The sequence below is a fragment of the Cervus elaphus genome, chromosome 26 (assembly GCF_910594005.1).
Source record: "Cervus elaphus chromosome 26, mCerEla1.1, whole genome shotgun sequence".
Classification (NCBI taxonomy): domain Eukaryota; kingdom Metazoa; phylum Chordata; class Mammalia; order Artiodactyla; family Cervidae; genus Cervus; species Cervus elaphus.
The window spans coordinates 39,870,132-39,894,037 of NC_057840.1; the positions used below are offsets into that span (position 1 = coordinate 39,870,132).

The following is a 23,906-nucleotide window of genomic DNA, read 5'->3' on the forward strand; positions in this document are numbered from 1 at the left end:
ATTTGAACCAGTTCTAATGAGATGGATGAAACTGGAGCCCATTATACAGAGTGAAGTAAGCCAGAAAGATAAAGACCAATACAGTATACTAACGCATGTATATGGAATTTAAAAAGATGGTAACGATAATCCCATATGCAAAATAGAAAAAAAGACACAGATGTATAGAACAGACTTTTGGACTCTATGGGAGAAGGCGAGGGTAGGATGATCTGAGAGAACAGTATCAAAACATGTATATTATCAAGTGTGAAACAGATCACCAGTCCAGGTTGGATGCTTGAGACAAGTGCTCGGGGCTGGTGCACTGGGATGACCCAGAGGGATGGGATGGGGAACACATGTAAATCCATGGCTGATTCATGTCAATGTGTGGCAAAAACCACTACAATATTGTAAAGTAATTAGCCTCCAACTAATAAAAATAAATTAAAAAAAAAAAAAGAAAGAAAGTGAATTTTAAAAGTACCTACATTGTTCAAAAATCCCAGTTGGGAACTTAGCTTAAAGGACTGTACGTAGATTGTGGAGCATTTGTAGGATTTTGACCTTTTAAACTTTATTACCTTCTAACACATTATTTTTGACTGGACATGTTGACATAATAAAATTTTCTCTTGCAATTTGTTCAGACACACATCGACTCAGCATCTAAATTCCTTGCTGTGGGGACTTTTCAGTCTGTCTTTTTTGCATGAAAAATAGCATTTACTTTCTGTGAAATCGGAAGCCAGTAGAATTTGCCACAGTATTGACTAAAATGTAGCTGCTATGAGCTCATGATTTTTCCTGTGCTTTTTGCTTTCCTTTTTTGTAGAATTTGCCTGGAAGAATTCAAATTTATGGTCAAAAACAAAAATTAAGAGGCTATCTGCTATTAAGTATAAATTGTTATAATAATATACCTTTCTGATAATTCTTAGAAAGACAGCAATAATTAATCTAAAAGAAATTGCATTTAGTTCTAGATGCATGAAAAACTCAGAGTTGGCTTAGGAAATGATACATAACATTTGATGTATATACTTCTGGGCTATTAATGCTATACTCACCACTCATATACAGATTTGCATATTAAAAAAAAATGTATGTATGGAGTAGGAAATGGCAGTTCACTCCAGTATTCTTCCTTGAAAAACCCATGGACAGAGGAGCCTGGAGGGCTACAGCCCATAGGATCCCAGAATGAGACATGACTGAATCACACTTGCGTGCATGTATATGGCTCTGTAACCTGCTACCCCTTAAGTCCCACCTCAGTAACCCATGGACATGCTTTCTTCCTATTCAATACATATCATGTACAATTAGATTCATTCATTTTAATGGTTCTGTGGTATTTCACTGAATAAAATATCATTATCCTCCTCCTTTAAACCAGCCTTTCATGATATACATTTAACCATTTAGGCTGTTTCGCTCTTGAGTGGGGGTGCTGTCATGGGGCTGTGGTGACCTTCTTGCTGCACATCTTTTTACTTACTTGTTTTATATTTTTCCCTTAAGGTAAATTTCTCAAAAGCAGAATTCTGAGTTAAAGATATTGTTTCTATATATTGTGCATTGTGCATGCAGTACATACTCAGTCGTGTCCAAGTCTTTGTGACCCCATGGACTGTAGCCGGCCAGGCTCCTCTGTCCATGGGATTATCCTGGCAACAATACTGGAGCAGATTGCCATTTCCTCCTCCAGGGGATCTTCCTGACCCAGGGATCATATTCCCATCTCCTTCATCTCCTGCATTAGCAGGAGGATTCTTATCACTGAGCCACCTGGGAAGCCCATATATATTGTGACTTTTTATTAAATATTTGAATTTACTTACTCATTGCGATTATTTCAGTATTAATTGCTATGTAATATTTTCAGTTTAGTTGCTCAGTTTCGTTTGACTCTTTGTGACCCCATGGACTGCAGCACGCCAGGCTTCCCTGTCTGTCATCAACTCCCGGAGCTTGCTCAAACTCATATTCATCAAGTTGGTTAGAATTATGTAAACTGAAAATATGAGAACTCCCTATTAAGCATCTCAGAATAGTTACTATTTTATTATCAGATAGGAAACTTAAATCTAGGCATTAGTAAAGCAGAAGTGGTTTGACATAAATACATTATAAAAAATGTGAAGTCAAAAGTTTGACAAAGTTTGGATACCTTCTTTGTTAGTAAGTGTATGTACATATTTTAAAGATATACATACAATGAAATGCTCAGATCTTAAGTGTATGATTTGATGGGTTTTGACAAATAATGTACATCTTTGAACCTACCAGACCAATTCAGATACAGAATATTTTTGTTCCTCCCAGGAGTTTGCTCATCCCTCTTTCTAGCTAGTTCCCTTATCCTACAACCACTGTTGTGACTACTAACACTATAGATAAGTTTTCCCTGATTTTGAATTTCATATAAACATATCATACAGTGTGTTGATTGGGTACATTTAATATAGTTCTAGAGGAAAATATAGATACCAAGCCAAACAGTTCTTCTTAGGACAAAAGGATTTGAAGCAGAGATGAAAATTACATACTAGAGTTACGAACAAGAGGTCTTTCAAAAGAATGAAGTTGGACCCTTACCTTACACTATGTATGGAAATTAACTCAAAATGGGTCAGACCTAAAACATAAGAGCTAAAGCTGTGAAATTCTTAGAAGAGAACATTGGGGAAAGCTTTATGACTTTAAATTTGGCAGTGATTTATTGAACATGAAACCAAATGCACAGGAAACAAAAGAAAAGATAAATTGGAGTACATCAAAATTAAAAACTTATGTGCATGAAAGGACACTATCATGAGAACAAAAAGGCAGCACTCAGAAGAGGCAAGACTATCTGGAAATCACATATCATTTATGGGATTAATATCCAGAATATATAAAGAACTCCTACCACACAACAACAGAAAAACCTAACAACCCAATTTAAAAAATGGGTGAAAGACTTGAATATAGTTTTCCAAGAGAATAAATAACTGATAAGCTTGAGAAGAATGCTCAGCATCACTAATCATTAGGGAAATAAAAAGCAAACCTGTAATGAGTGTGATACCACTTCACACCCATTAGGATGGCTATTACAAAAACAAAATAGCAGGTGTTGTCATGGGTGTGGAGAAATTAGAACCCTTGTGCACTGTTGGCAGGGTAAAAAATGGTATTCTGCTATACAAAATAGTATGGCCATTTCTCAAAAATTAAACAGAGAGCTGCTGCTGTTGTTGTTGCTGTTGAGCTGCTCAGTCGTGTCCGACTCTGGGACCCACGGACTGCAGCACGCCAGACTTGCCTGTCCTTCACCATCTCCTGAAGTTTGTTCAGATTCATGCCCGTTGAGTTGGTGATCCTGTCCAACCATTTTATTCTATGTTGCGCCCTTTTCTTCTGCCCTCAATATTTCCCAGCCTCAGGGTCTTTGCAGTGAGTTGGCTCTTCATATCAGGTGGCCAAAGTATTGAGCTTTAGCTTCAGCAGCAGTCCTTCCAATGAATATTTGAGGGTTGATTTCCTTTAGGATTGACCAGTTTGATCTCCTTGAAGTCCAAGAGACTCTCAAGAGTCTTTTCCAGTACTACAATACCAATCTAGCAATTCTACTTCTGGGCTGGGTAAAAGAAGTGAAAGCAAAAGCTTGAACAGATAAAGTGTATGCCAATTTTCATAGCAGTACTATTCACAATACTATTAATACTATAAGCAGTACTATTCACAACCTAGACAGCATGTTAAAAAGCAGAGACATTACTTTGCCAACAAAGGTCCATTTAGTCAAAGCTATGGTTTTTCCAATAGTCATGTATGGATGTGAGAGTTGGACTGTAAAGAAAGCTGAGCACCGAAGAATTGATGCTTTTGAACTGTGGTGTTGGAGAAGACTCTTGAGAATCTCTTGGACTGCACGGAGATCCAACCAGTCTATCCTAAAGGAAATCAGTCTTGAATGTTCATTGGAAGGGCTGATGCTGAAGCTGAAACTCCAACACTTTGGCCACCTGATGCGAAGAACTGACTCACTAGAAAAGACCCTGATGCTGGGAAAGATTGAAGGCGGGAGGAGAAGGGGACGACAGAGGATGAGAAGGTTGGATCGCATCACTGACTTGATGGACATAAGTTTGAGTAAGCTCCAGGAGTTGGTGATGAACAGGAAAGCCTAGCGTGCTGCAGTCCATGGGGTCGCAAAGAGTCAGACACGACTGAGCGACTGAACTGAATTATTCACAGTCATCAAAAGGTAGAACAACCCTAGTGTCCATGATAGATAACTTGATAAACAAAATACTGTTTGCACTTAAAAATGGAATGTTTTTTAACCTTAAAAAAGAATGAAATTCTGATACATGCTGTAATATAGGTGAACCTTGGAAGTGAAAGTGTTAATCACTCAGTGGTGACCAACTCTGTGACCCCATGGACTGTAGCCTGCCAGGCTTCTCTGTTCATGGGATTCTCTAAGACTACTGGATTGGGTAGCCATTATCTCCTCTGGGGCATTTTCTGACCCAGGGATCAAACCCAGGTCTTCTGCATTGCAGGCAGATTCTTTACTGTTTGAACCATTAGGGAAGCCCAAGTGGAGTTATTGTTTAATGGAAGTAGAATTTCATTTTGGGATGGCGAAGTTCTGGAGATGGATAGTTGTGATGATTACACAATGGTATAAACCTACCTGATGCCTCTAAACTGTGCACTTTATGGTTAGAATTCCATGTATGACTATAGCAAAATCTATTTTTCCCATTTACCTACTGTGCTAGTATTAGATTGTGTCCTCTTTCTGGCTCTTGTAGATAGTGTCCAATGTAATATCCTTATTGGGACACATGGGGGTGTTTCATGGGGATGTATTTACAAGGTATTGGGTCTTAGGGAAGTGCACCTTGAAACTTAGTGGGGAGACCCTTTTATCAAACTTACTTAGGAAGGAAGAGGATGAGAAAATAAACCTTATTATTTCTTCAGTTTTGAAGGATGAGCAGAGTTCAGGGTAAAAAGTAAAATGAAAAATGGAGCCTGGAATTCTGCACATTGAACATGATCCAGAGACTTTTTTTTGTTTTTGTTTTTGTTTTTTTTTTGTTTGTTTTTTTTTCAGAGACTTGAAAGTTATTAATCATATCCTTTATCAGAGTAGTTTCCTAAAACAAATACTTTATAGTAAATGAATGATTTTTAGCTATACTTTCCCTCTCTAATACTGTTTGGAAGCATTCACATTTCTTTGAAAAGTAGGATAACTTTTAGTTACTGTGTATGCACACATTGCTGGAAAAGGAAATGGCAACCCACTCCAATATTCTTGACTGGAAAATCCCATAGATAGAGGAGCCTGGCGGACTGCAGTCCACAGGATTGCAAAGAGTCGGGCACGACTGAGCATGCATGCTTGCGTACTCATGTTCCACTTCAAAATCCTCTTTATTTAGAAATGAGAGAAATTTTTGTTTTTCTTATCTTTAAATAACAAATAGGCATCTTAGGCATTTTCTGGAGATTTCGTTTTGGTTTAGTTTAGTGATAAATATCCAGTACATTTCCTGGGTGGTAATGCCCTAGAGAGTTAGCTGGTAATGGTCAAGGCTACTCCGCTGCTGTCAGTTTGAGGTTTGGGGTGTTTGTCTGTTAGACTAGATTGAGCATATGTGTATCAAAGACTTGGATGGTACAAGTGATTTCAGTTTTATAATGTTTTCCATCCTTAATTTAAATTTTATATATTAACTTTATTTAATAATCCATTGAACGACATTCATTTATTCATCCAACAACCATTTATTGAATGGCAGACCCTCTTCCAGAAGGCATACCACGGGTATAGGAGTGTGTAGTCAAGTGATGAGGACAAACAGTAGAAACAGGAACACATCAAGGTCAGCTGACTAAATCTAATAATCTCCCCTGTGGTAAAATAGAATCAGAAATGGGATGAGAATGATGGTGGTTTAGGCCGGTCAGGGAAGGAATGGCATCTGAGACAGAAGTGCTTTGTATCCTCAATTTTCAGTACTCAGTTCCTGAAACTCAGTAACTCTTGGTTAAATTTCACTTGAATCCAACAGTTCAGTAATCTTCATTGTTGTTAAGTTGCTGAGTCATATCCAACTCTTTGCAACCCCATGGGCTGACTGCAGCATGCCAGGCTTCCCTGTCTTTCACCATCTCCCAGAATTTGCTCAAACTCATGCCATTGAGTCAGTGATGCCATCCAACCATCTCATCCCCTGTTGTCCCCTTCTCCTCCTGTCATCAATCTTTCCCAGCATCAAGTGTTTTCCAGTGAGTTGGCTCTTCACATTAGGTGGCCAAACTACTGGATCTTCACCTTCAGTATCAGTCCTTCCAATGAATATTCAAGGTTGATTTCCTTTAGGATTGACTGGTTTGATCTCCTTACAGTCTAGGTGACTCTCAAGAGTCTTCTCCAGCACCACAGTTTGAAAGCATCAATTCTTTGGCACTTGACCTTCTTTATGGTTCGGCTCTCATATCCATACATCACTACTGGAAAAACCATCACTTTGACTAGACAGACCTTTGTTGCCAAAGTGATGTCTTTGCTTTTTAATACACTGTCCAGGTTTGTCAGAGCTTTCCTTCCAAGGAGCAAGCATGTTTTAATTTCATGGCTGCAGTCACTGTCCACAGTGATTTTGGAGCCCAAGAAAATAAAATCTGTCACTGCTTTCACTTTTTCCCGTCTATTTGCGATGAAGTGATGGGTTTGGACACCATGATCCTAGGTTTTTGAATGTTGAGCTTTAAGCCAGCTTTTTCATGAAGTAAGAGATAATAAAGACTCACAGTAGCCAAAATTGATTTCACAAAACTGGAGACAGTAAAATGTATGTACTTCCCTCATGGACTGGTCCTTCAGGCCTTCATGACAGTGTAGTATAGTAGGTTTCTCTGTCCTCAGCAGAGTCTGTTAAAGATGGAAATCAGAGTTACAAGCAGTGGTTGAGTGCCTTGATGGCATGTGAGAAGCCGGTGGTGTGGGGCCAGAGTTATTCTGAGCTTTGGTTAGACAACTTTTGGAGTTGGCTCTGGGGCATTCCTTGTCTTACGGCTCCGTTCTTCAGTTTATGTTTCTTAGCAATGATTGTTGGGTTTAAAATGTCAGAAAAGCATCTAATAGATTTTTGGAAGCCCTACATCTAAATTGATTTAAAGCAAAAACATTATTGATCATTAAAAAATTAAGACATTAGTTCCTGACAATTGAGGTATTATATTTAGAAATTGGTTTTTAAAGGTAACAGTTAATAATTAGTACTTAGAGATAGCTCTACAACTTGTAATTTAATAACTAATAATAGAATATATGTAGAATTCCAGGTAGAATTATAATATTGCTGCTTATAATATTAATATGAATCAATAGAAGAGGTAGCCCCATTTTGCAAATGGAGATGTAAGACAGATATCATTATGTGATTGATCATATTCACACAACTAAGGTATAGGAGGACTTGGATTTAGGTTTCATACATTTCTAATACAGAAATTCTGTAGGTAGATGAGCATTTATTTATCTCTATTTGGTTGTGGGTCCCATGTGAGGACAATGGGCCACATGCAGTTGCTTGGCTCTAAGCCCCAGGTCTTATAGCCCATCTGTACTATGTTATAAGTTATCCTAGGCTCTCAGAGGGTTAGATGCCAGTTAGTTAGTACCACATAATGAGACCGTGTATCTAAAAGGATAACAAGTAGATTTTTAATTGAGGAAAAACAGCAGCAAACTCTCCCAAGTAGGTGCTTTTGATGGTTTTCCCCCTGACGTTTATTGGGGTCAGCAGATGGTTGCTACGGATCCATTGTGGAATTGCTTACATCCCCACCCATTCTAACTGCTTCACCTGCACCTGCCTTGCTTCCATGCTTTTCAGAGTTGGGATAGGTAGTTAAAGAAAGTAGTAAGCTCATGGCTGCTCTAGTGTTAGGAGACTCCTGCAATATGTCCTCTCGTTGTCTTGCTTAGAAAATAGAGGCCCCCCCCACCCCCTGCCCTGAAACAACACTTCCATATTGTGTGTAAAGGTTTCTGTAAACCAGAAAGTCAACATATTAAAGTGCAATTCATAGGGGAGTTGCTGGCTGTGTTGACTGAGCTTTACAGTCATTTTAACACTGGCAAAGTGTTACCCTAACTGCTTCAAATCAAACTGCAAAGATGCTCGTGTGAAATATAGTATTAGATATCAAATCAAACATATGGGTGTTGAACGAAAGGATATGTGTTGTGGTAGTATATGGTATTCTAGCATGTGGAGTTGTATTTTATGGAAATTCTTTGGCTTGGCTTATGGCAGGGACATACATTCATTATGAGACATCAAGCTGTAAAATAAATAAAAGCAAAGAATTCAACTGTGCTGTTGAATGGTTTCAGTACAAACTTGTCTGTTCTAGTAACTTAGGATCTGTGTGATGAGAAGCATTTGTAAGTCATTGTGGCCAAATGTTTTGTCATCATTGCTAGAAGTTTGAAAATAATCTAGATCGGGTCAAAAGGAGTATGAACTTTAGCATTTTGCAGTTTTTTCTTTTTACTTCATAGTACATGTTACAAATTACTGTGCTAATTGGTCTTAGAGGCAAAGTGTTTAATATATCCCTTACTCTTTTCCCCTCTCATTCAATATTCTGTAGTCAATTTGTTTTTTAAGTATATCTGGAACTGATGACTTAATTCTTAGAAGTATATAGGCTTATGGGGATGAAGTTCTTGGATTTCTCAAATGAACTATATTATGGTATTAACAATGACTTTACTATTCTCCTCCCAGGAGTGCTTTTTGCCATTCTGATATCTTGTTTTTCTTTTCCTCTCCTATTCTTTCTCTCAGTTAGGGAAAAAAATGTGTCAGTAGATTTCTGATTTGATAGAACATCAGAAAATATCATCAATAGTGTATTGTATTTATTGCATGAGGAAGAACTTTTCTTTGAACAATTTCTATATTTTTTAGGTTCATGTAACTAGAAATGGAGAAGACCCATTTTAGGTCATTCTGTCTATATCTTGGGTATTTGCAGAAAAGTGCTTCCCTGGTAGCTCAGATGGTAAAGAATTGTTCCATTCCTGGGTAGGGAGGATCCCCTAGAGAATGGAATTGCAACCCATTCCAATTATTCTTCCCTGGAAAACTCCATGGACAGAGGAGCCTGGAGGTCTGTAGTCCATGGGGTCACAGAGTCGGATACAACTGAGTGACTAACACTTTGACACTTCTCTTTACATCATCGACTGTGTATCAACTAGGAAAATACTATTCTTGTATAACTATGAATATCTTGCTCATATTGATACTTACGTTGTTTGATATACATAGTATTGTTTTCTAAATGGGTCTCATTTTATTGTAAAGCAGTGTTGCTTTTTTTTTTTTTAGCAAAAATAGTAAATGGAATTGCTAATGTAACTGGTAATTTGCTAAAATGTAATTGAAGCATTCTGACCTTAGTTGAAACAAACATGTACCCAAATCACAAGCATCCTACAAAATATTAGTAAGGGATCTTGAACTGGAGTTCATTTTCATTTGAGTATTGCATGAGAATGGATTAGGTAGTATAATCTTTCTCTGACTTTCTTGGCAGAAGCAATTTTAATGTCAGTATTTGGAGCTTTTTACCCCCTCTGGATTTTTGTGAAATTATCAGTATTTGATATCTGATAAAGTATTTTTTAAAGCACAGTTAAATTATCTTTTGTCTTCATTGATAGTATGTGAGGAGAAGGCAGTAGGCCAATTTATCTAATGGCAAGAATGTTAAAAATATTGAATTCAGTTGCTTAGCAAAGAACCCACTTCACGTTGCTGAATCGAAACCATATTTGATTTTATTGAATTGCATGTTTAGACTTTCTCTTATTTGCCCATCTTGACTCTTGACAGATGCCACCTCAGTACGGACAGCAGGGTGTGAGTGGTTACTGCCAGCAGGGCCAGCAGCCTTACTACAACCAGCAGCCACAGCCTCCGCACCTTCCCCCGCAGGCGCCCTATCTGCCCTCCCAGTCCCAGCAGAGGTACCAGCCGCAGCAGGTGAGCGCATTCCTGGTCCCCAGGCCTCTGTCCTGTGTTCAGAGGCCACCCTGGGTTCTGAGACATCTTCCTGTCCCATTTAGAGAATTTCTGTTCTCAGTGGGAAAAAATGAAGTTTTGAGAAAATGCAGAACTATATCCTAAACTGTTTGTTTATGGGTGGATGGTTGAGACTGAAGGGTGGGAAGAATGACTAGCTTAATAGCTTCTTACATTACCGGTTAGTGACAGCAGAAAATGTCAGTCATTTCATGTTCTTTGTCTTGTGTATTCCGAATCTTTCAAGAAAGTGCTCTGTCACTTTGTTGAGGCTTATTCACGAAAATGGTTTTATTGATCATTTAATCTTGTTAGTTGGCACATACATGGTGTTTTTATCTTGAGCTTTCTTTTGATTTGTTTTAATGGTAAGTGCTGTTGTATCAAAACATTGTTGCCTTTGGCAGTATTATTCTTCCTAAACTAGCTTATAAACAGATAGTCACTTCAATTACAATATATTAAAATACTAAAGGGAATCGTGTACTTTTGAGTATGTTAAACAGTTTCTAGTTTAAATTAGCCTCATTAAATACTCTTTGAGGTTATTGGGCTACATATTTCAGCTTACATGATGTGTTGAAAAAAAGTACATATGCTTTGGGTACAGTGATTCAGTTTCATCTTGTTTTAGAGATTGTCACCGAAGATACTAAAAGGCATCATGAACTCAGGACCTGTACTCTGGATTCAAATAGAACTTTCATAGCACTTTCAGTCATAAGCATCAAATTGTAACTTTGCATTTTGTATTTTCCTCTCTTCTTTTTTTTTTTTTTGTGGGTGGGAGTGGTAAAGATAGGGGAAGACGGCGACGTTGACTGTTCAGCCTTCAGAACGATCCCTGGACAGCTTGGCGTGGCTGCTGATGCTAGGCAAAATGTATAGTACATGAGGCTTAATTTTAACAAATTCAGCCAATTTCTCAAGTGTTTTATTGGATTCCCTGTAGGCTTTTTCCATGTGATTTAAGAGTTCCAGAAAGAGTTTATAGCTTTAAACAAAACAGTGTAACAGCTGAGATTGAAGAAGCTATAGAATCTTGTGTTTTGCATATGTGCTTGCAAAATTTAAAGCAATTTATAGATGTAGAAATGTACATTATTTCAAAGTTATTTAGTCTGTTCTTTAATTAAAATCAGGAAAATTAAATAGCCTTACAATACCATTTCTTTTTAAGTGATAGACTGGTATCTGGGTTTATAATATATAAAGTTAAAGAGTTTTTCATGGAATTTCAGAGCCTTAGTGAACTTCTCTGTAGACAAAATGTTTTGTCATGTTATCAAAGTTTAAGAAGGACTCAACAGAGATATTGCGTTACTCATTTTACTTCAGTGTGCTAAAATGAATCTGATTGTAAAACCAATTTGGTTAAGGATTCTGAGTGCCTGTCATTTCCTTCAAGACCAAATTCAAAATTTATTTCCTTCATGAAGCATCACTGATGACCTCTTACACATGGCAGTTAGTTATGTAATATCCTTTATATTTAAATGTTTAAAGCATACTGCAGGTAAAATCTTACTTTAATGAGTACTATTCAAATGTGCTTAGTTTAGGTCTATTTTATGCTTTAAGCGATACTACCATTGTTTTATTGACTTGAATACAATAAACTATATGTCAGGAAGTACTGTATAAAAATGACTCGATGTAAATACTGTCTTTTTTTTTTTGTATATTCTGAAGAAAGTCAATTATTTCCCAAAGTATATTGGAATTTTTTTCTTGTTTTCACTATAAAATGTCTAAATATTTATCAAGTTTCTATAGACTCTTTTGGGACAAAGAAGTGGAAATCAGAGATATTTAGGGATCCTAATCAGAGGGTCTGGTTATACAGGAACAGTTTTGACTTTTAGGGAGTTAGATATTTATATAGATTGGGGAAGTTTATCTCGGAAATGACATCTAGCATTTTCCATATAGTTAGTACCTCCAAAACTAGAATAACAACCCCCCCCCCCAAATCCATCCCAAAACAAAGTAAAAATAACCACTAGAATATCTTCAAAATCAATCTAACTTTTAGTAATAATTTTTAATACTGAGTTCACATTTAAAAAACAAAGAAACTCAACTGTTTTGATTTAAGAAGCTGGTGTTTCATGGCAGACAGAGCATTCCTTCCTGTAGACTCTCCTTTTCTTTCTAGACACTGCATGGTAGTCTGCTGAGTTTTGAACTAGGAGATCATCAGAAAGTATTACTTTGTGTCTTTTGTTAATGTGAATGATGCAAAAGTTAATTTTAGAGTTCCATTAAGATACCTACCTTTGTTTCTTTAACATTTTATAATGTGTAATGTTTTGAATAATCAGTACATTCCCATGTGTAAAAAATTAAAAAGTACAAGGAAATGATACAGATCTGAGTCTCCCACCACAGTTCCTCTTGCCTAGCTCACCAGCAAGCTCAGCCTTTGCTAGATAACCACTTTATTATGTTTCTTTAGTTTCTTACCAAGAAGCAAAATACCATATTTTAATTGTTAGCTCTATTTTCACACAAATGTTGGTATACCATAATATACTATAAACATTCTTCTGTTCTTTATCACTCCCCTTCCCCACCCACTTAAATATATTTTCTATGATCTTTACAAAGGAACAATAAAGTCATCCTTCATTCCTTTTTATAGCTTCATTCCATTTTATGGACATTTCATAATATATTTAACCGGTTCTCTTTCAGTGGGCATTTAGGTTATTTTCAGTTACTTTCAGTTCAGACAACTCTGCATGATGCTATGTGTTTGTGTCAGTTTGTAAATGTTCAAGTGTATCTGTCAGATAAATTCCTGGCTGTGTCAGTGGGTACATGCGGTTGTAATTTTGCTGGATTGTTCCTCTCAAGGGTTGTACCAATTTGTACTCCACCCATTGATGTATGAGAGTATCTACACATGTCCCAGTAGCATGATTTTAAGAATTTTCTGGATTTTTACATAGTCTCTTTTTTATGAGTTTAGTTAAATTCTGTGCTTTACTTTGACTCTGTCTCACTTTTTGTCTGATGAAGCCAAACAGAAGACTAAAAATTTTCCTCTTAAGTATTCCTTTGGTTAAGTCTCTCAAATTTTGATATGCGTTATTTTTATTCTCTTTTAGTTCTAAGAGTCTTCTTACTTCCCTTCGTTCATTTTTTAAAGACTGTTTTATTGAGACCTGAGTTCCTGTTTTATTCCCTCAGAAGGATTGGTGTATGCTTTTACCAGTTGCTTGTGGACATTAGTCATTAGGAATCATATATTGTATTTTATTTTCTGAAGTTTTATTATATAAAGAGATCTTAGTAGACTGATAGAATGATAGAATGAACACTCACATGCCAGCATAAGTTCCTGCATGTACTAGCCTAGCCATATTCAGATATCCCCAAATTGTCATCAGAATGCCTTTAAAGTTCATTCATTTCAAGCCAGATTCAAACAACTGTTAATACATTGATTTGATCCTTACATCGTTTTATCTGGATCAGTTCTGTCTTACCCTACTCCCATTCATCCTTGAGTCGGTTTTCCTATGAAATGGCTTTGTCTGGATGTTTTCCCTTGATGTGGCTTAATTTGTTCATCCTGCCCTTCTATTTCCTGTAGATTGCAAGTTAGATCCACAGGCTTGAAGTTAAACATTTTTATTTGTGATTATTGTAAATCATGTCCTCAGCATTTAGGTCCTGCTTCTGTTTAGTGGAGGGGTCCATGACCCTCCCTTTGAGAGAAAGAGCCTCCAGTGGTTCCAGCCCCAGGCTGTCTGGTGACCATCAGCTGTCTTCCAGCTGAGGGGTAGAGCCATTATGATGAAAATAGACCTTCCGTTATGGACTCTGTCCAGATTACTCACCCACAGAATCTGTGAGACTAATACATGCTGCTGTCTTTAGGCCACTAAGTTTGGGGTGGCATGTTACACATCGGTACTGACCGATATGGTTTGAATACTTCATAGGTGATGCTCTGAGAGTATTACATCAGGAGATAAACATCCTAATATTTTGTTGTCCTACAACAAATGGTGTTAAGATTGATTGGCGGGTTCAGGTGGTATGGCCTCTGGGACCATTTTAAATGGAATTCTCTTCTTGAGGTTTTATAGAGTGCACCATTAAGTGTTAATTTTGACCAGAAACCCTGGTCATGGTTAGCCTGTGGTTGCTAATTCTCAAAGGAGTCATTTAAAAATTCTCCCTACCTCTCAGTATCAAGTTCAAGACAGGTATTTTTCTTTTCTCTTTAGTGAATGCTCTTACATGATGGATATAGCCCTTTTTAGTCCCGTGTTTATTTGAGAGGTATCGTCCCATATTTTGCTCCTTCTTGGTGGCCCAAGATTCCTCCTTTCTTCTGTTCCCTGTATAGTCATCAGATGGAAAGTTAAAATCTGTAACAGAATTCAGCTTCTTTTGCTCCCTTACTTTCCACGTTCTTGGTTTACTTTATGTGTTCTTGGTTTCACTCACATTCATTCCCGGTTTGTGATCCATTTAAAAAGGCATGTTTCCCAGTATTTTCAGTATTTCAATTACAGACATTTACAGTATCCAGTCTGCCACACTACTAGAACTGGTGCTCTTTTCTGTTTTCTAGTTGTTTATTTGATGTCTTTTATACAATTTAAAACTATATAAATATGCAATTTAATAAGTAATTTAGAACATATTTATTTGATGATGTTGCTCAGTTGTGTCCGACTCTTTGTGACCCCTTGGACTGCAGCACGCCAGGCTTCCCTGTCCTTCACCAAAATGAAACTTTCCTACTGCCTCCTTTTTCTTTTGAAATATAAAGAATATGTTATAAAAAATATAAATGTTATAAAAAATAAAGAATACATTGCCTACAAAAAATTCATAGATACTCTGTTACTGTGTTACACAAAATTTTAAACAAGGCAGAAAAATGCACCAACTGTGTATGGAAAAGTGAAAGTAATATGTAATAAAATAATATATATTTAACTAAATAAATACATAGTATATAATAAAATATTATTTATTTAACTAGATGCTTGTGTGTGACTACACTGAAGGCTTGTGAACTTAACGTTTGCATGTATACGTGGTATCAGTGTGAGCCTGACAGCTACACCGTGATAGAGGAGTGTGGTATCAGTCTCCTAGATGTCAAGCTAGGGTTGTCAATGGAGATATCGTCTTCTAAGACAGAGAGCAGCTCTTGGTCAAAGTCCAACTGAAATAAAATATAATCTTCCCTCGATGTACATGAGGGTAGTTTTATTCCTGGAAAATTCAGTGTAAAGTTGTTTTAACAATACTTTGTTCTTACATGCAGAATGGAGTTGGGTTCTAGGCTTAGACAAATAGCTTCTTGTGTTGTTTTAGATCTAAATGAATGCTGGGACTTTGGAAATGAAAGAGAGATGTGGTTCAATAATCTGTTGAATCAGCCTCTCTTACACATCATGAGACATACCATTCTTACCTTATACCCTTAAATTTCATTGCATTTCCTTATCCTTGTGACATCTAACTGCCCCCCTTGAAATCTTATCACTACAGATAACTTGGGCTCCCTCATTTTTTTCTGAAATAAAATTTATGCATAATATTAGTTTCCTATATACAAAATTTCAGTAGACATCAGTATAATGCCATTCATGTAATAGAAAGGACAGAAAATTTATAATAAAATACTGTTTTTCCTAAGTAAATGCTCAGATGTGTCTACATTAGAAGACTTGTTAAATAGTGAGAAGCTTGCATTTATGTAATAACCATGAACTTCACAGATACAAGTGACAGTGATACAGTTATATTGCACAAACAACTCAAAATTGTGAACAGAGTTTCAATTGATGGGATTTATTACCATACAGTGGTGATTATGTAAAATTAAAATATTGAACATTTAAAATAACATGCTCAGCAGAGATGTTGAACAGAAAAAATGTTACCCCAAAGTGTGGAGGCCTCTAAGTTTGCAAATAAAATACACACCACAGTAAAAATCAATAAGAATAGGCCTGGTTTATTCTTCCTGTTGTTGACCAAGAGATTAACTAATAAATGCACTCTCCATTCTCCATCAAACATTTTATTTACCCAACGTGATGATATTTCCTTCTTTCAAATGGCGTTAATTTTTGAGTCATTAAAAAAAGAATGGCTATTTGAAGAAGTTTCGTGCATTTGGAAGCATTTTTGTATCCTAGCTTACTTCCTCAAACTGCTTTACCCAAGATTTAATAATTTGGTATAGTAGAGAAAATTATGGTGCCATAGATTTTAACTTTTTTTGTTGTTGTTTTAAAGTTTCCATTTTATCATTTTGGGTTCATAATAAAATCCCAAAACAGAGGAGCCAGGCAGGCTCCAGGTTCATGGGGTTGCAAACAGCTGGACACAAGTTGGACTAAACAACAACTACAAAGTTTATGTGTAGGTTTGTTTCCTGGTTCTCCGTCCCCTCCTGGCAAACTTTCATTACCTTCCTGTCTCCTCCTTCTACCTATAGACTCATCATCTTTTCCCTTCTACCTCTAACTCAAGTCTACTTTAGATTTACTCTTGTGAGATGCTGAAGAAGAGGTCATGTTTTCATTGTGTCACAAGTTTCTCCCAGACCTGCTACCCACTGCTCTTAATGGAAGCAGCTGCTAGGTGTTGAAGGCCTTGTTGCAGGATCTGTAATGTGAAGGGAGTCACCTGGTATGGAAACTAGACTGTCTGTCAGTACCCTTTCCTCTGACAGTGGTCTTGTGCTGACTCGGCTCAGCCTCCAGGGCCGTGACAGTTGGCAGTCTTGCAGAACAGTGTTTTCATGGCTTTAAACTACACTGTTGTTTCCATAGCTAGAAAAAAATCTTTCTTTCCTTAGAGAAGGTTTGTAGGAGGTAACTCCATTCAGATTAAGTTTCAGTTTACTTAAAGAGGATGTGTCAGGATCTTTAAAAAAAAAAAAATAGGTTAAAGCAGTGAGATAATTTCAAACTTTACCTTTTTAGGTATAGTTTTTCCCAACTGATAGAATTATCTTAGATTCTTGAGAGAAATACTGGGTACTATGAATGTGTACTTCTCAAGGTACAGCTTTTATCTTTTTAATATTTTTTTAAACCTCAGGCTTATTGGAAAAGTTGCAGAAGACAGAAAAAGGAAAACATAAACTATATATTGAATCCCTTTTTGCTTGGGACTGTTCCATATGCTGGGAATCCAGTGATTAATAAGACATTGTGTTTGAAGTGAAGGAATGAACTCCCAGTTGAATGAAAGGTCAACACAGGCAGATGACAGCACAGTGGGAGAGGTGTGATTTCAAGGTATGACATAATACTGCGTTTCTCAGAGGAGGTCTGGAAGAATGAGTAAGAGTTTGCTGGTGAGAGAAGAAATGATTTTAGGGTAGGACTAATTCTTTGTTAGTGAGAACAGAGATAATGCCCGACCCTGAAGTGATACTGAACAAGACTCTGAGATTGGTTTCAGTATCAAGGTCATTTAGAAGGAACATTAATTATGCTTGGAACTGGTGCCTTTCATTTTTTTTCTCAGTGATTAAGAATGAAATAAAAAGTTACTGTTCAATAAGTTTTTAAAACAAAATAGTTCTAGCTCAGCAATTCTCTTGTAATAGTGGATCGCTCAATAAATAGTTAAGTGGAAGTCTGAAGTCTGTATGTGTATAGGTAGAAACAAGTGTTTATATTTTATAAAATACCACTTTGGACATTTTTGTGGACAGAATTTTTCAAAAGGTGATGCAGTAAACAAAGTGTTTGGCAAATGGGCATCGTTTTGGAAAAAGGTGATAGTATTGGACATGAGGGTAACATACTTCAGAATTAATAATTTGTCATTGAAGTCTCTGATGGAGCTCAGACGTTAATTAGCATATTGACATTGCTCCATGGTGGCATAAACATTTCTTTATTATTATTGCTTATTACTTGTTCTAATCTTTGGTTATTATTTATAAAACAGATTGTTCATTTATAAGCCACTTCTGTTCTGCAGCTTTTGGAGAAAAGTATAGAAGGCCTGTATTAAGTTACAGAAGTGCTTGTATCATTTGCTTTATAAGATTTTGTTGTCAGAGCAAAGATGAGGACATTTAGTTTGCTGCCATTAATTGCCTAGCATTTAGATATTAACACAGGAGTTTTAATTAACTTGATAATAAAAACTTTAGGAATGTTGATTGATGAAGACACTCTGCTTTAAAGGAGATTGCTAGTGAAGCCTGGCGTTTCCTTTGCATCTGACTCTCCCTCTTGCTGACCTTGCTTGTAGTTAGTTGTCAGGCTTTGAACCAGGGCTGAATATTTCCTTTTATGTTTGAAGAGCTTGTGAGTGTCTGAGGAGAAAACGCTTAAGTTACTTTCAGGTCTGAGCACTCCCGCTCCTGGACTTGACCCCTGCTGGTTGGCCTGGGTGACCGACCGCGTAGCTGCTGCCTCGCTCGGGTTGGAGCCACTCTGAGGGCTCAGCTTGCTGGAAGCAGCAGCCCGCTTGGCTCTCTCTTGGCTGGGGTGGTCAGAGCTTAGGAAAAGGGGGATGAGAACATGACTTTTCCTGTCTACCCTACTTTTTCCTCCCTTGGGAGACAGGGCAGTATATTAAAAATTCAGCACTGATTTTGAATATACTGTAGATATAATTTGCTGCCGTCGAAGTTTCGATTCATGTTGAATGGTCAGTTCCATGTGTATGTATGTTTGTGTTTTGGTTTGGTTCTTATTATTCCTGAAAGCTTCTTAAATAAGCAAATAGAAAAAAACTACTGGAGAATGAAGAAAAGCATTTTGATATTATTAGAATTTGATATGAATATTTTGCTATAAAAATCAGGGTTAGCCTATGCAGCTATGCCTACCTGGGTCTTTGCTTTTATTTTATTAGAAGTGGAGAAAAGGAAGAGAAAAATTTTTGCATTTAATATAGATTACTTCCAGTAATAAAGCATTTTTGGCTCTTTGATGGAAAACTTTGAATAGTTGTTATTTTTTTTTAATGCTTTGGATTGTAACTGCGGCTCTGTGTTGGATTATAATTTGATAATGCTATTCGTGGTCATGTTTAAAATATTTAAGAAAAAAGTTTTTTTTCCTTTCAAATACCAAAATTAAAGGAAAATAAAGCCAGTGAGGAATTAATATGGTAATAGCAATATTTTCAGTACTTAATTTACTTTTAGAAAGGTGATTGGAGGCTTCCTCCTGAAAAGAGCAACCTGAAAGCCACAGGCAGACCTGGAGCCTGTGTGCAGCCTGGTTCTGGTTTAGGCTCTGCTCCATGCTGTCCAGCACCTGCTCATCAGAATATCAGGCTTGCCTAGAAATGGACAGAGGATCAGATCCGCTGTCTGTGAGTGTCTTCTGTGATGATAAAAGAGGAAAATCTTACATTGTTTAAGATATGTTTTATTAAAAGCTGAAGAAAAATATCAATCCCAAGAGCAGGATTTGGTCTCAAAATCATTTAAGCTCCACACCATTCCCTGTTTCTCATGTAGCTGTAATAGGGGGTGAACTTTCTAGGTTCTTCCCCTCACTTTTTTCTCCCTCCCTCTTCCCCTGTCTCTGTCTCCATCCCCAGTAGAAATGGCGCTGTGGGGTTGGACTAGATGCCCTGACCTTAGGTGCACCAGACTTGTTCTCTAACTCTTTATCCTGGTTGCCCAGACTTGGCCAGTGCAGGGAGGAGGAAGCCTCTCCTTGGTAGGTGGGGTCTCTGCGTGGAGCCAACTCTCACACCTGATGTGAGTTTCTAGGTGCCCCTTCAACTTCTTCTGAGGACCTCACCCCCACCCCCACCCCCGCTTTCCCCCACTGGTACTGAGGGATACAGTTGAGGATTAGGTCGTGCAGTTAAAAGCATCATTGAGGCTCATTATGTTTATCCATACAGTTCTTTTCCCTTGATATTTAAATTCCGACACTAGAGAGAGGGAAGGATTTTTGTTTTTCCTGGATTGCTTTTTGCTGCTCTCAGCTGTCTTCATTTGTCTTTTAATGCTCATTTCAATTTATTAAAGTACAGAAAATAAAGTAAAACATAACTTACATGTATAGCATTAAAATTCTTCCTTCATTAATATCTTTGATTTTAAAAATTCTTAGAGTAACAAGCTTCACGTATTTGTTTTCTGGAAGATGATTATCTGTAGATGTTTGAAACATCAGATTACTTTCAGAATTGTATTGCTAGCGTGGGCAATGACCACCTTTTTTCTGTAAGGATAGCAGAACCAGGTTCGGATCACTGACTGATTTTTCTCAAGAGTGCTGGACTTTAGGGGAGAGGAATGTATTCATGTCTCTTTGCATTAGCCTTGGGGAGGTGAAGAAAGGATGGAGGTTGAAGTAAAGGGGATCCGTTGGATAAGTATACAGCTGTGGTTTTCTAAAAAGTAAAAAAAAAATTGAGGGACTGTCTGCATCAGAATCACCTGGAGTGTCTGCTCAAGTAAGTTCTCCCATCCAAGTACTAACTGGGTCCGCCCCTGCTTAGCTTCCGAGATCAGACACTGTCAGGTGTGTTCAGGGTGGTATGGCCCTAGCCTCAAGTAAGTTCTTTACACCAAAATGGTTCTGGGGTGTGGAGAATGATGAGGAGGGAACCTGGGAGTCTGCATTTAACTCTGACAGGCAATTCTGATGCATTCCCAACTTTGAGACCCATTGGAGAGCAGAAGCTCTACCAGTGCTTTCCAGTGTCTTTTACTCTACCATGGTGGATGGATATTACCTCATATATCATGTTAATAATACCCCTCAGGTCATATAGCAAGTGATGCCTGAATGTGGTGGGGCTTGGTTTTGCTCCTGATTCTATTTTAATCTGAAGGGTTTACTGCCATCGTTATTGCTGTTTACAGTAGAAATACATTTCGTTCCAGAGATAGGCTGGTATTCAAGCCTTTAAAATCACTGATACGGGCTTTTGCATTTGTTAACCCAGGGTTTTTCAGATTTTAGTGAACATTAGAATCTCCCAGAAGGCTTGTTAAAACACAGATTGTTGAACTCATACTCAAGAGTTTCTGACTCTATAGTTTGGACCTTGGGTGAGTTACTCAACCTCTGTGCCTCAGTTTCTTCATCTGAGAAAAGTACTTTGTGGAGTTGATGTCAAGACCATAAGCGTTTACTCAGTGAGTAAAGCACTCTGAAGAGTGCCTGGTGAATAGTAAACGTTACATAATCACTAGCTGCTGCTGTCAGCGGCCCATGGTCACCACCAGATAAATCCCAGTGGGTTCAGTGAAAATTTTTATTCTTATTCTTAAATGTGGTTTTAGATAATGGAGACAACAATAGCTGACATTTGTTGAACATTTAAATGTGACAAGCACAGTGCTTATGCTTAGTCTCTCCTTTAATCATTAGTGTGACTTTTGGAGACAGTTCCTATATCTTGGTTTTATGGATAAGGGGATTCTTCAAGAGGTAAGTTATAAAGCTGGCTTTTCTTTTTTGCTGTGTGTATTATTATTACATATACTGTTATTCTCTATAAAAAGCACACCCAAATATTTACTGTGGCTCATTTGCTTTGTGTGTTTAATAAAGTAAATTGATCTATTAAAAATTTTAGTTACTTTAGTCCTTAGCTCTTGAGTATCTTCATGTTTCTCTTCAGTATTTTAGGAGAAGTGAAATTTAGGCAACCATATGGCTTCCTTTTTTCCTTTTGACTTCTTGTTAGTTTAGGAAGAAGTTCTTGCAAAAAATAGAATACAAGAAAGGATTTTCTTAAGTCTTGAATGCCAGAGTAGTGGCCTCCAGGGTCCTAACTTGATGAGCGTAGGGGAGGCAGCTGCTCCCACTGGCGGGCCTCTCTCTAATCTCGTCCTCTCAGGGTCCTGTTCACTGCATGTGTAGGGGCAGCTGCCGCCTCAGGAGCACTGGTAGGTCCTGTGTTGTAGTAAGGTTCTTGTTGATGGCAGGGCACAATTGTAGTGAGGATGGATTATCTATCAATCAAATCCCTTACAATTATATGGTGGAAGTGAGAAATAAATTCGGGGGATTCCATCTGATAGACAGAGTGCCTGAAGAACTATGGACAGAGATTTGTGACATTGTACAGGAGACAGAGATCAAGACCATCCCCAAGAAAAAGAAATGCAAAAAAGCAAAATGGTTGTCTGAGGAGGCCTTACAAATAGCTGAGAAAAGAAGAGAAGCGAAAAGCAAAGGAGAAAAGGAAACATACAACCCATTTGAATGCGGATTTCCAAAGAATAGCAAGAAGAGATAAGAAAGTGATCAGTGCAAAGAAATAGAGGAAAACAATAGAATGGGAAAGACTAGAGATCTCTTCAAGAAAGTTAGAAATACCAAGGGAACATTTCATGCAAAGAATATAGGACAATAAAGGACAGAAATGGTATGGACCTAACAAAAGCAGAAGATATTAAGAAGAGGTAGCAACAATACACAGAAGAACTATACAAAAAAGATCTTCATGACCCAGATAATCACCATGGGGTGATCACTCACCTAGAGCTAGACATCCTGCAATGTGAAGTCACGTGGGCCTTAGGGAACATCACTATAAACAAAGCTAGTGGAGGTGATGGAATTCCAGTTGAGCTATTTCAAATCCTAAAAGATGATGCTGTGAAAGTGCTGCACTCAGTATGTCAGCAAATTTGGAAAACTCGGCAATGACCATAGGACTAGAAAAGGTCAATTTTCTTTCCAATCCCAAAGAAAGGCATTGCCAAAGAATGCTCAAATTACCGCACAATTGCACTCATCTCACAATACTAGTAAAGTAATGCTCAAAATTCCCCAAGCCATGCTTCAACATTATGTGAACTGTGAACTTCCAGGTGTTCAAGCTGGATTTAGAAAAGGCAGAAGAATCAGAGATCAAATTGCCAACATCCACTGGATCATTGAAAAAGCAAGAGAGTTCCAGAAAAACGTCTATTTCTGCTTTATTGAATATGCCAAAGTCTTTGACGGTGTGGATCACCACAAACTGAAAAATTCTTAAAGACATGGGAATACCAGACCACCTGAACCTGCCTCTTGACAAATCTGTATGCAGGTCATGAATCAACAGTTAGAACTGGACATGGAACAATGGCCTGGTTCCAAATAGGGAAAGGAGTACAAGGCTGTACATTGTCACCCTGCTTATTTAACTTCTGTGCCGAGTACATCATGCAAAGCGCTGGGCTGGAGGAAGCACAAGCTGGAATCAAGATTTCCGGGAGAAATATCAATAACCTCACATATGCGGATGACACCACTCTTAGGGCAGAAAGTGAAGAAGAACTAAAGAACCTCTTGATGAAAGTGAAAGAAGAGAGTAAAAAAGTTGGGTTAAAACTCAACTTTCAGAAAACTAAGATCATGGCATCTGGTCCCATCACTTCATGGCAAATAGATGGAGAAACAGTGGAAACAGTGACAGACTTTATTTTCTTGGTCTTCAAAATCACTGCAGATGGTGACTGCAGCCATGAAATTATAAGATGCTTACTCCTTGGGAGGAAAGTTATGACCAACCTAGACAGCATGTTTGATTTAGCATGATTCCAGCATGTTAAAAAGCAGACATATTACTTTGCCAACAAAGGTCTGTCTCGTCAAGGCTATGCTTTTTCCAGTAGTCATGTATGGATGTGAGAGTTGGACTATAAAGAAAGCTGAGTGCTGAAGAATTGATGCTTTTGTTTGAACCGTGGTGTTGGAGGAGACTCTTGAGAGTCCCTTGAACTTCAAGGAGATCAAACCAGTCAGTCCTAAGGGAAATCAGTCCTGAATATTCACTGGAAGGACTGATGCCGAAGCTGAAACTCCAGTACTTTGACTACCTGATGCGAAGAAC

The 23,906-nt window shown here is 37.7% G+C and overlaps 1 protein-coding gene across 1 annotated transcript in view; it reads left to right on the forward strand.

Moving 5' to 3' along the window:
• Positions 1-23,906, forward strand: part of ARID1B (AT-rich interaction domain 1B) — a 410,724-nt gene that overhangs the window by 111,434 nt on the left and 275,384 nt on the right. The window contains exon 3 of the mRNA XM_043887975.1: positions 9,906-10,055. Within this exon, the coding sequence (XP_043743910.1) occupies positions 9,906-10,055 (150 nt within the window). The remainder of the gene's footprint in view (positions 1-9,905; positions 10,056-23,906) is intronic.